General features: G+C 47.3%; 4 protein-coding genes across 4 annotated transcripts in view; 2 read left to right on the top strand and 2 right to left on the bottom strand.

Annotated features, from left to right (window-relative positions):
- The window catches only part of LOC108614174 (SEC14-like protein 2), an 88,661-nt gene that overhangs the window by 66,952 nt on the left and 5,230 nt on the right, over positions 1 to 16,479 (bottom strand). The window lies entirely within an intron of this gene.
- Positions 6,877 to 8,437, top strand: LOC108614173 (inactive alpha(1,3)-fucosyltransferase D-like). Its single transcript, XM_018008143.2, has 2 exons — positions 6,877 to 7,851; positions 7,916 to 8,437. The coding sequence occupies exons 1-2, from the start codon at positions 7,013 to 7,015 to the stop codon at positions 8,301 to 8,303; spliced, it is 1,227 nt and encodes a 408-aa protein (XP_017863632.1). The 5' UTR covers positions 6,877 to 7,012; the 3' UTR covers positions 8,304 to 8,437.
- FucTD (alpha1,3-fucosyltransferase D) lies at positions 8,512 to 10,177 on the top strand. Its single transcript, XM_018008141.2, has 2 exons — positions 8,512 to 9,461; positions 9,533 to 10,177. The coding sequence occupies exons 1-2, from the start codon at positions 8,626 to 8,628 to the stop codon at positions 9,990 to 9,992; spliced, it is 1,296 nt and encodes a 431-aa protein (XP_017863630.1). The 5' UTR covers positions 8,512 to 8,625; the 3' UTR covers positions 9,993 to 10,177.
- On the bottom strand, positions 13,588 to 15,232 carry LOC108614172 (uncharacterized). The gene has a single exon (XM_018008142.2). It carries the CDS (start codon positions 15,097 to 15,099, stop codon positions 13,849 to 13,851), a length of 1,251 nt encoding a protein of 416 aa, XP_017863631.1. The 5' UTR covers positions 15,100 to 15,232; the 3' UTR covers positions 13,588 to 13,848.

Here is a 16,479-nt window from a genome sequence, read left to right as displayed (position 1 = left end):
TTGCGTGGTAATTAAAATGCATTTTCCTTTGATAGTGCCTAATGTGCAGCGATTGCTGCTGCTGTGGCTATTGGGTGGTCACTCAGCTGTTGAATTCTATCCACCATCTCTCCCTCTCTCTCTCTCTGTCTATTGCTCTCTCTCTTTTTCTCTTTCTGTGGCCTTCTCTCTCTGACAGCTGGCAGCTGTCACAGCTCTGCACTGGCCATAACTCAACGTCCTCGTCGACGTCGACATCATCAATTTTCTGGGCAGCCAAAAAAACAGTAGAGTGTTAAAGCGCGAAAAGCAACAGCAACGACAACAACAACAATAGCAGCAGCAGCAGCAACAACAACAACAACATTAACATTGAGCAATTTGTTACGCTTTGTCTTTCCAGCGCGTTTTCCCAGCCAAGCACCAAAAACACACAATGCGCAGTCGCAACAGCTGTAAACAGAGAAAAAAGCACTTCCCTCCCTCTCCCTCTCCCACTCCCTCACCCTTTGAGTCTCCTGCGCCTGCCACGCCCCACGCTTACCTGTACAACAGCGTGTGGGCGGCTGTGTGTGTGTGTGTGTGTGCTGCACTTTTATTTCGACACTCATTTGCAATTATTTCAGTTTTTGCTGTGTTTCGCTAATGTTCGTCAGCGCTGGCTACTGATAAGAACTCGGCCCCTCTCAGCGAGAGAGACAATGCAATAATTACAATTTATATCTTGCAGATAAAATCGCACATTAAGCGACTGCAAATGCCACTGCAAAAGGCCGACAGCAACTGCCACAAACACACACAAAACACAGCAAAGAGCCGAAAGAAACTTAAATAATGAAAAAGCTGTCAACGTGTGCGTTTTAACGCTCCGTCGCTCGCTCCTCGACCTGCTCAGTGGGCGAAGCTGATGCCAGGCAGCACCAGCAGCAGCAGCAGCAGCGGCGGCAGCAGCGGCGGCAGCAGCTGCCACATTCAGTCAAACAGCAGCAGCTGCCCAACAACAACTTCTGGGGTCATTGCCAAAATTTCAATCAACTTTGGTGGTCAGCAGCAGCACAGCACAAAGAACAAGAAATTGGCTAGGCAACACGAACTCTAAATACACTTTCAACTTAATTACTGCTTACTATTGGCTTTTGCTTTACTACTGCTTCTCTCCTGAGTCCTTCTTCCTCTTAACAAATATAAAGCTCATTTACTTTAGAGTCTTCTCCTTAAATAACCCCAAAGGACTCACTTCATCATGGGAGCCTTAGCAAGAGTTAGGGTATGGCTAAAGAGCAGACAATGTTGTTGGCCCCTGAGGCAACAGCAGCCGTTTAAGCAATTGGTGGTCTACTTTGCATACGATCTGGACCTCTGCAAGGACTCTGACCGAAGCCGAGCTGCTGCTGCAGATCCAGTTACAGTTTCATTTTTATTTTTTGCGCATTGCTATCGACACACATCACACCTGGCCCGGCCAGATCGGTTCATAACTGCAGCCAATTGAGCGAAAGCGAAAAAAAGTTAAAGATCACAGCCGTTGGCCCGACAAGCGCCGAAGGACGTCGAAGTTCGAGCAGGCCGGCTGCTTGGGCCACGCGTGCGTAGGATCAAGTTACGAGGCGCATGCGAGGCGGCCACCCACAGCAGCTCGAGCGACATTGGAGCTGGGTTACGCTTTTGGACCGCCAGCCAGGATGCTGCACGCAGACAGACAGCAGACAGCAGACAGCATCAGGTCGCTTTCTTGCTGCCCTACTGGGTGGTCGACTATTGAAAGCAATAGCCTTTGCTACCTCCTTCGGTAATTGTCGGACAAGGCCAACACTTCAATTAGGCTAAGCGCCGACTGTCTCGTGTCACTTGTCGCTTGTCGCTTGTTGTTTGGGCCGCGTTCCAATCGCAATTAGCACAACATTAGCGCGGCTGACCTTTGAACTCGCTGCCACTCCCGCTGCGCCGTCTATTGTCCTGACCTCGGCCATGTCCTTGCGCCTGGCTGTCTCTGCGTCTCCGTCTTTTATTCCTCTCGATGTTTTCTCTGCGTTTTGTCACGCATTCATTTGCCAAATGGTCGGCAATAATTGCGGTTGTCCCATTGTATTCCCCGGCGTCTATGCCAGAGCAGGCGCCTCCGTATATTTACATAATTGTCCGTGTCTCGTCGTCACGGTAGCGCCCCCCGGGGAGTGCAGCGAAATGTGGGAGGAACGCAAAGGGAGACAAAAGGACTATGAAATATGCATGACTGCCGAAAGGCGCGCGGAACGGAGAAGATGAATGACAGAAGAGGAAGCGAAAACAGACTGCCAAGAAATTACGTAGCACAAACAGAATAGTAGTAGAAATACCAAATGCGAGCTAAAAGTAAACAGGAACTTAGATTATGAGTTTAGTAAATAAAAACTGCATAAAAGGAAAAAGAGAGAGCGAAACAGGAAGAAACCGAAGCTGCAGCTGAAGCTGAAGCAGAAGCTGAGGCAAATGAAGAAGGCAGATGAACTTAAACAAAGAGAGTAGTAAAGTTAATTAAACAAGTATTTATTACGAAGTTTGGAAAGTTTCCATGGCAGAAGATTGGATTTTATTCCAATAGAGATAAGTAACAAAAAGAAAAGCTCAAGAATTGAATGCAAAGCACTTTATGTAAAAAAGTGCAATAACGCTGTGAACTGAGATGAGCTTAGAAGAAGTGGAAGCTACTCCAATTTCATTAAAAATTTAGTAGAGGAGACAATCTTAGTTCATAAACCTTGTTTTCCATCTTCTACTTCAATTCGAATAAGCTTAACTTAGGTCAGAGTCATATAGGTTAAGTTAATCAGTTCTACTTATTCTTAGAAGCATATTCTCATAAACCTATCTACGATTCTTGTTGTATTTCAGTTTAGCTAAATTCTTATTACTTAAGCAATGAGCTAATTAAGAAACATTTAAGGAACGAACGTTGCTCTTGTTGTTGATTTATTTATTTAAAATTTCGTAAGATGTCGAGCGGAATTCCTGGTTTACATCACTTTTCCGTATTTCCACAGCGACGACAAGTGGAAAGCTGAGCAATGAGCAGCAGCAGCAGCAGCAGCAACAGACGGAGACTGCCGCCTGCGCATCAATCAGCGGGCAGCAAGTGCCTGCATCCGGGCTACTGAGGCGTATGTGTCATCCAGTGGGGGCCACCGGGCGGAGGCCAGCGCATTCGCGGTGATCGCGACAATAAGAGCAGGGGAAGCAATTGGCCCAACGGGGCCAACTTGACTTGATTGCCATCATCAAACTGTTTACGCGAATGACAGACAGCCTCGGGGGTAATTCGGTTAAGGGGATTTATTTATATTGATAATGACAATAGGCACTCGGACAATGGCCCGGTGCCGGGCAGTGATAATCACTGAGATTTGAGTGAGACTGAGCGTTGCTTTGTGGGTCAGCGGTCGATTGTGACAGTCGACGAGTGGCGCCAAATAAAGCGTGGGACATGGTGAATCATGGCGAGACAAGAACGTAGAGCCAGGAAATGACAGAGGCCAGTGAAAGTGAAATAAAGAGAAACAGAGAGAGAGAGAGAGAGAGGGAGAGAGAGAGAGAGAGAGAGAGAGAGAGAGAGAGAGAGAGAGAGAGATGAAGAAGTGAAAACGTGTCGGCACATCAATAACCACACAGTTAACCAATAGCCGGGTCAGTTAGATAACACCTAATTAGGGTCAAACTGACAACTTTAGCGCCACAAGCGCGGGTGGTCAAAGAAACGAGGAGTCTCTCGAGCCGCTGAGCCGTCGAATAGTCAGGGAATTGGGAATCGAACCAAGTCAGACTAAGACACGCCCCGCAGCTGTAGGCAGCTGTGGCCTAGGCCACGCACAAGTCGAGGCGTCGAGGCGTCCTGGCTGCGGTAACAAGACGCAGTTTGTTTTTGGTTTGGGTGTCGCCGGCGATTCGTTGCGTTTCATTTCGAGTCTCGCTCTCGAGTTTGACCAAGCTGAGATAATTACATGTTAATTCCTAGCAATATATATCGGGGCTACGAAGACAGCAACAGCGGCGCAATCAAGTCCAATTTCGTGCGGCGTCTCTGAGGTGGCGACTTTGCCGCCGGCGTCCTTTTGTTATTGTTGCATGTTGTTTGATACGTTTGAACTGGGTTCTCGGAGCCGGCTCTCGATAATTAAGCAGTTGCCAACACAATGTGTGCGGCATTTAATTGAGCCAAGGCTTAAGGACACCTCAGCAGCTGAGTCAGACGATAGACGCAGAAAGAGAGAAAGAGAGAGAGGCAGAGCGAGAGCGAGAGTCAGGTAAATCACATTGGAGATCTTGACGTGGCCTATTAATAACTTTAATTAAAACAAGTAAGAACGTTGCAGTCGGGCGTTACCGACTGCGGAATACTCATTCACATCCCATCAACAATTTAGTAGTTAAGTTTCGTTCTAATACTGTAGAATATACAGGTTTTTCCGATTTGCCACGCCCCAACTGGGCGTAGACACCTCATTTTTGGTCAGTTTTTAGAAAGAGATAACGTTACCCTAACTGCAAAGTTTGAATGCTTACCCTAAAAAAATGTGAAAATTACAGGGTATTTTTCGATATGCCACGCCCCTAAAGAGGCCTAAAAATTATTTTTGGGGAATCGATAGAGGAGGCTACCAGTAACTCAACTATCCAAATTTGAAGCTTCTAGCTATTATACTTTAGGAGATATAAACTTTTGCGGTTTGCCACGCCCCCTGTGGGCGGACATATATCCGACAAAACTTTTTGGTCTTGGGTGATCAGTCCGAGTATATATACAAAATTTGAGGTCTCTGCCATCAATAGTGTCCAAAATATAGGAGAATTTAAAAAATCACTATATCTTCAGGTCCGATTTGCCACGCCCCCAACAGCCGTAGACTTATAATTTATCTTCAGACTTTATAGAATCATACCATTAGCTGACGTGCAAAATTTCAGCATTCTAGGTTTACAACTTTAGGAGATACAGTTTTATCCGATTTGCCACGCCCCCAATGGGCGTAGATATATCCGCCATAGCTCGTAATCTTGGGTGGTCAACGCGGACCTACATACCAAGTTTCAGCTTTCTAGCTCTTCAACAAACATGATTTCTGGTATATCGGAAAATGCATTTTCCGATTTGCCACGCCCCTAGTGGGCGGATCGGGAAAATTTTAACACTTTATAAATCGGAGATATACACGAGTATGTGTTCCAAATTTCAAGTCTCTAGCTTCAATAGCGCCGAAATAGATTGCGTTCATACGGACAGACGGACAGACGGACAGACGGACAGACGGACAGACGGACGGACAGCAAGACGGACATTGCACAAAACCAATATACTGATTCACTTTCGTGAATGAGTATAATTATGAGTGAGTCGAGAATCTGTGTAGCTGGCGACTTTTTCGCATTCACATCATATTTGTGGTGGCCTCTTGAGGATTTGGAACTGGAGCTAACTTTAGGAGTGTGGGAACCAAATTATTCAAATCTTTACTGTACGCTGTGAGCCATAATTCTCGGCGAAACGCTCTCTCATATGCATATTTATTGCATTTTTCGACGCGGCAACGCCCCCAAAAATCACAAGGGAATTTCAATTCCATTCTCCAAGTTTGCGACTTGCCAAGCAACAAACAGTAAGGAGCAACAGTCAGGGCCAGGGCCAGGGCCAGATCCAGGTCCAGGTCCACAGGTCCAGGTTGTGGCTACGACGTCTCACAGCCTCCGCCAAATGCAATCGTATCGCATCTTTTGTTTAGCCACGCTTTGTGCTGCCTTTGGAGTCAGCCACAGTCTCAGCCTTAGCCTCAGCCTTGGCAGCGATTCGCAGGAATAATTAAAATTTATATGTGTTTCGTTTGGGCTTAGTCGCCGCTTCACCCCCAACTTCTAATGTGGTTAGCCTTCTGTTGCAGTTACACCAGCACTCCTTCGCCCCCGCCTCCACCGCCTCCACCACCTCTGCCTCCTCCTCTATCACTGCTCTCTTAATTCGTTTTTCTGTGCTTGTGGCTCGTCTGCGATTCCAATTTCACTTTCGCACATAAACGAGGCATTATTTATAAAGCTGGCGCTGGCAATTTGCATGGCAACTGTTGCTACGTGCCCAGGCGAATCCCTACTCTCTATCTCTCTCCCTCGCACTCTCCCCTCCCCTTTTGTTTCCTGTCTCTGTCTTTGTTGCACTTAAGTGCTTGTCAATCGGAAAAATCTGACTGCCTCTCAAGCAATACCAGGTTCAAGTCTTTGACAGTCAGTCAGTGCCATCAGCACGTTCTTAACCAGCCCAATAGCCAACGCCAGCCACATCCTTGGCGGGCTTGTGTGCCGCATTTCAAATGAGCAGCGACAAAGGTTGGCAAATGAATATTCCAAATTGCAGTGATATATCATCAATGGATTACCAGACAGTGCCAGTGTCGGACTCAGACTCAGACTCGGAGTTGGAGTCGGAGACGGAGACGAGGAGCACAATATTTCCTCAATTTCTGACACCGATGCGAGCTACGCAAAGTTTGTGGCTAGATTTGTCATGTTGCTGATGGCTTAGCCAAAATGATTGATTGCTTGGTTCCTGTTTAACTGAATGCCGGGCAGGGCACTCCAGGGGGGGCACTCGAACGGAAGGAGCCAAGGGAAAGTGAATTTTATGCTAAATTTCAGGAACCGGCAGCGCTTTTCACTCGACACAAAGAACGGCCACATTGCAAAACTCTGCGATTGCAAATTGAAAAATGGAATGATTGATTACTCCTTTGTTCTCTCTCCTTCTCTCTAGCTCGATCTCTTACTCTTCTTCTCTCAATATATATACAATTATATTATATAACTTTATTCTTATCATATATTTCGCTGTCTCTTTGGAATTTACATTTCAAGACTTGAATTTCTAATACAAGCTACTTTGAGAAAAGCGTAGAAAACTTAGTTGTCATTGAAATAAACATTTCCATTTTAGTCCAAATCTTGGGTAAAGTGCAAACCTATTGTTTGACAAAAATCAAGTGATATACACCTATACATATATATAAAATACAGCAAAATGCCTATCGACACGATTCGCGGCATGCCCATTGACAAAATTCTTAGCAGTCGACAACATCCACAGCGCAGGAGACTAGAGGAAAGCGATGTGGAGGATAGCTCACAAAATAACGACACAGAAGGTTTCATTGGGATCCCTCCGCCGTCGCGTAGCTCAGGTATATCGCGTCGACTGACGAACAGTCGCAAACTGATCTTGAAATGGATTATATGCCTTTCGGGAATATTTGTATTGCTGCACTTCGTGCCGCGACATATCAACCGAGAGTTTAAATTCGAGCCTAGAACGGTCATACTTCTCTGGAACGATGAGAATGTCAACGGACAAGACAGTAACCAGTGCCACTGTGTGATAACCAGTAATCGGAACTACACTAAAGGGCCCATAGATGCCGTCGTTGTCAACGTTGATCGTCCCTACTCAATGGATGGGCTCGATAAGGTCGCACACACTCCCGACTATCTGGTGGTTTATGCTAACTTGCATCCGCTAAATCTCGATCAGAATCCGATGACCATACACGGCGAATCCGTCTTTAACTACTCGATGAGCTATCGCTGGGACTCCGATCTGGTGTGGGCCGAGTACTACTTCTCAAGGATCGGCAACCCAGCTGAGCGTGTCCTCAACTTCACAGCACCCGTCATTAGCTTCATGAACCGTTTGCCGACAAAAGTGTCCTCCCGCCTACGCCTTAACTTGCGCCTCAAGCTGTATCTGGCCATGTATATGCAGTGCAAGGATATGAATGCCAGCACCAAACAGGGCCGTTACCTGATGCAGATGCGCGAGCACCTGGAACTGAGCTACATTGACAGCTGCCACGCCTCCAATAAGTAATTAATTCTAGTCAGAGCTCACCTAACTTTAGACTATATTATTCTTCCTTTTCGCCATCAGCTGTGCTCCCTACAAGTTTATGCTGATATTCGATAGCAGACGCTGTCCGGACTATGTGCATCCGCAGATCTACACGGCGCTGGCCAACTTTGTGGTGCCTGTGCTGATTGGAGGCGGTAATCTCAGCCACCTGGTACCACCGGGCTCCTACATAAGCGGCGACGACTTCCACTCCTCCTTCGAGCTGGCACAACACCTGCAGATGATCTCCTCACAGCCGCTGCTGTACGAGCAGTTCTTCTGGTGGCACTCCAAGTACGTCATCAGCTACAACAAGCAGCCCTACTGCGCCCTCTGCAAGCAGCTGCGGAGGAGTCGACGCAAGCGCATCTCTGTTGAATTCCTTGAGTGGTGGACAGTTTACCAGTGTCCGGGCTCCGAGGACTAACTAAACTAAACTCAACGACATCATAAGAAATGAAATTGTTTACTACTGTTTCAATTGTCTGTATAATCAACTGTATACCTAATACAATTACAATGTACAATTAGTATATCTGGAATAAAATATTTTAAACCAGACTATGCATTGAATCATTTCATCGTGAGTTCCCATTCAAACCAACGATTATACAAGTTGATTAGAGCTCTGTTAACTCGATCAAGGTTGGCATTGATGCTGCTATTAGGGCTTCTGTTTCTGATTCATTTGTATATTTTTATTAAACATGCCATTTAATATTTGAGAACTCCAACGAAAAATTCATAAAATGTCAGCCGACAAAATTGATAGCAAAACACATAAATCCGAAATGCATTCCCAGCTGCTCCATGTGCCAGCCGTCAAGATGGTCAAGGACAAGTCCGTGCCACTGGGCTCCGAGGAGTCAAAACTGTCGAATAACTCTATGGTCATGAACGAGCACGATAACGAACGCCAGAAATTGTTTTTGTACTTAACAATTTTGAAGAGCGTCGTCTGTCTTGCGATCATTTTGTTGATGATGCGTTTCATAGGCCCCAGCAGTCGGAGAAGACTCCTTCTAAAGAGTCCCAGCGGAAAGACTATACTGCTTTGGAATACCGAGCAGAGCCCGGTCACGTGGGAATACCTGCCATGTGGTTGCGTTTTGACCAACAACCGGGAATACGCTAATGGGCCGATTCATGCCGTTGTCTTCAATGCTGATCGAAATTTCTCACTCGCCGGCCTGGAACGGGTAAATCGTGTTCCAAACTTTTTGGCGGTATTTGCGGCCAGAAACCCATTGAGCTTGGCACGTAATCCACTACTGGAGCATGGTGCTTCGGTGTTTAACTACTCCATGACGTATCGGCGCGACTCCGACATACTATTTACCGATTACTACTTTTCGGCTGTTGATAAAAAGCATCAGACATTCGCCGATATGGACTTCAATTTATTGGATCTGTTCTCAAGCGAGTTGCTCTCTCTGTTTCAATTGAGAATGCAAAAGAAACAGCGTCTCGTGTTTTATATGGTGTACGAAGTCAACGAGCATTCCCTGCCCGAAAGTCTCTATCTGCAGAAGCTGCGCAACTACCTTCAATTGGATGCCTTCATAACCTGTCATGGATACCAAGAGTAGGTGTTCTAGGTCCTCTTGCCTCTTTGTCTCTTTGCTTTAGCTCAATTCCAATCTCATTTCTCCCCAGTTGCGGTCAGTATAAATTCATGCTGATCTTTGAGCCAAGTGAATGTCCGGACTTTGTGCATCCGCAAATATACAATGCGTTGGCCCACTACGTGGTGCCAGTCATCATTGGCCGTGGTAACGTTTCTGGCTTGATTCCGCCTGGCTCCTACATCAGCAGCGCTGATTTTGAGACTCCGGAAATGCTGGCTACGCATCTGGAAAAGTTGTCAAATGATCCGCTGCAGTACCAGCGATTCTTCGATTGGCATTCCAAATATCGAATCCACAAAAACAGACATCCCTATTGCGCTCTATGCAGGCAGATGCGCAAGCTGAGCCAGCCAGTCCCATCCGACAAGTTCCTCAACTGGTGGACTGGATACCAGTGTCCCAATCGCACAGACGTTGACCTGACCAGGAATGAAGTTTCGGCCCCATCCCGAAACGATTTTAATTATCAATCGCATTGGAGCCGTTGAATATTTTTATTTCCAGAATTTCGGCGGCACTTGTGAAGCTAATAAGTCTACCCTTTCGAAACTCCTTTCATATGAAATTTGTATGTGGCATGTGCAGCACCTGAAAATTACAGTCCCGGTCAGACGACTGCCTTCAATTCATACTTTTGTAAAAGCGGCAAATACAAATACTTATGCATACGAAAGTTGCGAATTCTGTTAAGTTGGCTGTTAAGCTATCGCTGTTAATGTTAAAGCCTTGTTCATGTTGAGAGAAAGGGTATTGAGAAGGCGTGCTAGTGCTTTGCCGTAAGCTGTTGAACTGGTTCTTGGAATATCTGGAATGCCAACTCGTGCTAGACGGCTGCCAAAATTGCCGGCATAAGGCCATTCGGCTGACCATTTAGTAGGGCCTGGCTCTTTGGGACCCATTTCGGGATGGGGCTGAAGGGCTTTTTTCAACAAGTCTCTGACTGGGAAATGTTGCACGACAGTAAGATACAGAATAGATACAGCGCCTGGGCATAGATAAAGCAAATAGAGAGTGCACTCACAGGCATTGTGAACCTGGCCAACTGTATATATGTGTGTGTGTGTGTCTGTGATGTGCCCTGTGTGTGAACCGAGTGTGCTCTGGACAACGAGTGGGCGACGATGTGAACGCTAGCGACGCTTAGGTGCCAAGACCATGGCAGTCAGTCAGACAATACACGAAAAACAAACAGAATTGTCATGGGAAATATTTCATGGCGTTGCGTCTCCGAGTGAGAAGACCCCCGACGTCCTCAACACCTCCACTTTGACTGGCTGGCTGGCTGGCTGGCTGACTGGCTGGCTGGCTAGTCGGCTGCTGTCTCTCTGTTGTCTCTGTTGCTGGCACATTTCAAAACGGTATCACATACACAAAACACTTTTCTTCTCTGGCACACACAATATTTATAAGTTAAATGCTTCACTAAACAATAAGCCAAGGCAGGCGAAGGTGGATGGAGACACAATCTAAGCCTGGCCCCAGCCCCAAGTCGAAGGCGATAATGAAACGGACGGGCGTCAAGCACATCGAACCAGAGTGAACCAGCAACCAGCACCAGCCTTTGGGCCCCAGCCGTTCTCGGCTGGGTTGACAGGTTGTTGTATTCTCGTTCTGGTATTCATACATTCACTGCAGCGCATTCTGGGAAGTTCTCATCAACGGCATCTGCGGACGCTGCCTCCGCTGCCTCCGTTGCCTTCGCTGCCTCTGTGTGCAGTGCAGGGCTCAGGGCTCTGTTTGCTCATTCTGTTATCAACTATTACAATATTTTTGTTTAATTGACAAACAGGTTTATCATTTGACGCTCCAACTGTTTTTTCCCACAGTCATTTTCGGACAGGTTAACCATTCAACAGACACCCAAACAATTGGTTCAGTCATCAAATATATATAATCTCTGGGAATGCCTTTTGCGAATTTGCACCAGAAGTTTATAGATCTCACCTCGTTTTATGAAAATCTGAAGCCAAATCTTCTATATGATATCTCTCTGTCACTCTTCCTTCTTCTATGTAGTTCGATATATTTCCCAATAGTCCTCTTTTCCAGCTGTCAAAAGCTTTACCCTAGCTTTTATCTGCTAAAGCACGATTTCTTGATCAACTCTCGATTAATTGGCCTGTTTCAGTTTTCCCTTTCGTCACAGTCTCGTTTCGAGCTGCCTGATGAGCAATTAAAGCGCAGTTAACTGCCAGATCACGATCAGTTGTCTCCAAAAAGTCCGCCCATTCATAACTCAATTCGTCTAAGAGATAACTTTAAAGCATTTCCAACACTCAGCAGCTGAAGATTAAAGAGCTTCTGCTCTGTGGCTGTGGCAGTGGCTGTGGCTGCGGCTGCGGCTGCCGTTGCTGCTGCTGCTTCTGTCTGTTTGTATTTGCTTTGCTGGCTTCCCAGAGACTTCCCAGTCGATTTCTCACCTGGTGGCCACGCCGAGACGAAAGCCGGGAGCTGCCGCTGCTGCTGCTGCTGCCATTCGACTCGTTTTAATTTGTTTGTTTACGTTTTCCAAGCAAGAGGTGCTGCTCGGCTTTTCCCAGCGTGTCTCGGGGCTCATTTTGTTGTTGGTGGGCAAGATGTTTGGAAATAGAAGCGTAGTGCCCGAGGCTGCGACTAGTGCCGACCCTAGGGCCGTCCTGATGGGCAGAGCACATCTAGTACCGCTCGGCTGTTTTTAGTGTTAACAACTCGACACTTCATTAATTGAAGTTGAAAAAGTGCAGCTATAAAAAGACTATTAAGTCCCAGCCACACAATGCCAGCAATCAAGTGGATCAGCACTTGGAACCGCCTCAAAGAGATCGCATTAGGCGCAAATTTGATTGCTTTTTAAAAGTTCAATGGTTCGAGTTGTGGTCTACAATTAACGACACGAGCTTTTACTCAATTCTCACTGTTTACTCAATTCTCCACTCTCAGCACTCAAGTGGGGGCTTTGTTCTGCACCAAAGTGAGAACGATACATGATTTCATATTTGATAAGTGAGTCGAGAAATTGTTTCTCGTGTGTGGGAGATGATATTAGGTGCTCGAATTAGCAGATCAACAAAATAACTTTAGGCTATCTCGTGCTATCGCGTGCTGTATGCACTCATTATCAACATGCTCAGCCAGACTTCAGCTATTTAGCTCGTACTGCTGGTCTGGCCATATCACATTACTCCCAGAGCACACCTTCGGGTATCTGCAACCAGTTATTCAAAATGTAGTGAGGCTCACACATAAATACCAAGAGATTTCAACGTCCCCAATCCATTGTGATGGCCATAAAAATAAATCTATATGCAAATGCGGCTCTAAGCGAACAACAGACAAAACAAGAAAAGTCAAGAATTCAAGCATAAGTCAGGCTTTACTGCAGAGATACCATGCAATGGAAACTGCTGCTGCAGTTGCAGTTGCAGTTGCACTTTTGCAAGGCTTGCCAAAAATAGTCTAGGTGACACTCAAGGACTCGGCAAGGCAGCCAGCAAAGCCTGGCCATTACCATTGGCACCCGACAACTGGCGCAGAGGCGTCTCCGCGTTTACAAAATGTGACAAGTTGCGGAATTATTTTTCGCAGAAGATGTTCTGTTCGGTGGCTGCGTGCAGATGAGCCGAGATTGATAAGCAGGCGAGAACGACGACGACGACGACGACGCCGACGACGACAGTCTGGGAGCCCGTGCCATACTGGCACTGTTCCCATTCCAGTCCTGTGGCTGCGATGCAAGTGCGCAGATAATGCGAGCGATTTATGTGGAACCTCCGGAGCGAACGAGCTGCAAACGGAGCAAAAGGGGGGAGCGGCAGCGCGGGCGGGTGTTGACAACAGTAGCAGAGGCAGCAATTTAGCAAAGATTACAACTGGCAATGGCATTTAAGTGGCCATTGTCAGGAGCGCGATCTGCGGGTATCCGATAAGCGACGGCTCCTCGCCCAACGTGCGCAGCGTGTGGGCGATCGCAGGATTGTCGCCGCCTCCCCAGCAGTTGCACGAAACTAGGTGCTGAGGAGTAACGATATGAGATGGCGCTAGACTGCCATATAAAGAAATTATCAACAAAAGTAAGAATAGGCGAAGCTCAAACTAAAAACCTACTTAAAAAGTAATAAAGATTGAGAGTCTACAGTAGTAAAGCAAGGCAGTCCATTGGTCAGAGGACTATGGGAACATTCGATTACCTATTCTTATCTGCCCAGCCCTGATTCACGCAACATGCATCCCTGGTTTTATTATCATACAAACAAGCAATATAATATGGAACATAGAGACGATATATGTACAACGTATGTCTTGTCTTCCATAGACCACAGCTCAGTTCGAAAAGTTCGTGAAGAATACGGAGAGCAGAACGAATAGTTAGTCCCGGTGACACGCCTGACAGGACTCACGTGGCGGGAACACGACGCGAGGCTTATATGTGTGAGGATTGTTTTTGGCTGCGATTTCCTCGTTCCACAACTGGTTGAGATACTGCTCGAGCTTCTCGACGGGATCCTCGGAGCCGGAGCAGGTGGTAAAGGAGGAGCTGCTCTCCGCAGTGGATACGCTGGTTTTGCGATCTTCGTGGCAGACGTTCGACGTCTCACTACAAACGCTGTGCTTGCAGTCGATTGGACAATGATGATTCTCCCAATCAGTGCCGGGCTCCTGGGCGTCCTCGAAGCTGGTGGCGGACTTTTTATCCTCCTCCAGGCGATACCACTTCACCTTGTACGAGTCCTGGCCGCACTCACCGTACAGCTCGCCGGTCAACTGGTCGATGTTGCACTCGCAGATGAGCATCGGCGAGTTGCACTTGGTGCAGCGAGGCAGCTTCAGCTCGTGGTTGATGATGGGGCGTGGCCGCTTCACCTTGACATCAGTCTCGATCTTGGGCACCTGCAGGCCGCACAGAATGCAGGACAGTGGCAAATCCTTACAGTCCGCCAGCTTGAACTTCTCATGCACCTTCGCACCGGGCTTCGGGTACCCTGGCACCTCCATGTTGCCACACTTGCGACAGCTGCAGGTGGGCACTGTTAAGGGATTGGCTCGCGCGCTCATCCGCTCGTAGAGCGATCGATAGACAATTGTGATCTGTTTCTCGTACGCCTTGTGAGCCCAGAAAAAGGCCGCCTTATAGTTATCAAAGATCCTCGCCGTCCTGTAGGCGGCATGCAGCCAGGCCGACTTCTGCGTGTGTATGACCATGGCATCCTGTATGGGGTTACTGATCGTCCTGGGCGGCTTCCCGTGGAAGAATGCCTTGAAGGCACGCTTGATGATCGCGTACGTCAACATTGCCTCCACGCTCTCCATTTCGCACTTGATGCGCAGCGCCTGCAGCATGTCGTCCCGATGCAAATGCGTGCCAACTGGAGGAGAGGCGGGGCAGCGCGTCCTCAACTTTTCGTGATAGATAAAGGCGCGCTTGATGATTGATTTGGCATTGCAGGCCTTGGTTGTGTTAATGCCGCAGATCACCATGATCTGGGCTAGACACTTGGCCACGTCCTCGATATTGTCCTCAAACAGCTGATAGGGATCGATCTTCCGTTTGCAATTGCAGCAGCAGATCGGCTTCGCATCCAAATCGGTGCTTGCGACCACCTTCTCCTGCTTTGCCATATTGAACGTCTTCTAAGTGGATTTTAACAAATAATTTGGTAGTAAATACTCAAAAGCCGCTCCATCAAAAATATACAAATATATTCAATGCTAAAGCAATTTTGTTTTCTAAAGGAGAACTTGATCAAAGCTTCCCCATATATTGTGCCCAGATGCACGCCAATCTTTTCCACTGTGCCCTCTCTCGATTCGCCTCGTATAGGTTTTATCATAGACCACCACGAGCCGCTGGCAAAGAACAAACGTCCGTGGCTCGGCTCGACTGCAATTATGCTAAATAGATGCTTTGATAGCTTCATTGGCCAGGGCCATACGTATAAATAAGAACAAGACAAGCCAAATGGGTCTGTTTAGATTCTGGGCACTGTTGTTGTGTCAGACTAAATTGTTCAAATAAATTAAGTTGTAGCTTTCAAAAAACGAGAGGAGAGACGGCGGCCGGGGCGGGGAGAACACACAGACATTGTGGATAGTGTCTGGGTGTGGGGATTGGGGCAAGCAAACAAGTTCGACTGGGCACAGAGATCGGGGCCGTTGCCTCACAGAGGCTGCCGCCTTGTCGCATTGTCATTTGATAAATTATGATATTTGATCAATTGTTCAACAGAGAGTCGGGGCCACTCAAATGGAGATGAGAGCTTCAGGCTATAGCTCAGTCTGTGACTGTGTCTGCGTCTGTGTCTGTGTCTGTGTCTGTCTAATGAAATGGCTTTCTACGTGTGCCGGCCTTCTCCTCCCTCACCCGACTCACTTTGCCCGTGGACCGAGGGAGACCCGCATCAAGTTGCCGATTGAACTTTTCTTGTATTTACATTGTAATGGCATCTGGCGAGCAAACACACACACTCCCATTCCCATTCCCATTCCCACTCCCGTCCCATTCCTGTCCCATTCCCATTCCCATTCCAATTCCAACTCCCATTCATCTGCATAGCAGCATAATAGAATTGGGACTCGAGACTGCGACTGAAGTCTTGAGAGCAGAGAGATGCCTCTTTATTGTGGCTAATAGGCTCTTGCGCTTTGTTGTTGTGCCGCCGTTTGCACGTTGCAAGGCGCGTTGCACGTAGCGCAGTTCGTCTCAGCTTAGCTGCTCTCTCCCTCTCCCTCTCCCACTCTCTCGCACTCTGTCTCTGCGTCTGCACTTGACTGAGGATTGTGGATTGTGGATTAATGAATGGCCGACAAGCTGGACATGGTTGGTAACCGACTCTTACCACCGTCGCCGCTGCTGCCTGTTTACCATTAATATCTCCCATTCATTGTCGCCGCAGTCAACAGGCCTCTAATTATGTGTAAAGGTGTTGTGTGTGTCCCCTTCCCCTCACTCCTTCTTCCGAAGAGGGGGTAATTAGTTTTGAGCCGAGAGCTTGGATTGCT

Source organism: Drosophila arizonae, chromosome 4 (genome assembly GCF_054131065.1).
Source record: "Drosophila arizonae isolate 15081-1271.41 chromosome 4, UAZ_ARI_1.0, whole genome shotgun sequence".
In the NCBI taxonomy this organism is placed as follows: Eukaryota; Metazoa; Arthropoda; class Insecta; order Diptera; family Drosophilidae; genus Drosophila; species Drosophila arizonae.
Note: the sequence above shows the minus strand (reverse complement) of the source record. Positions and strands in the feature narration are given on the sequence as shown.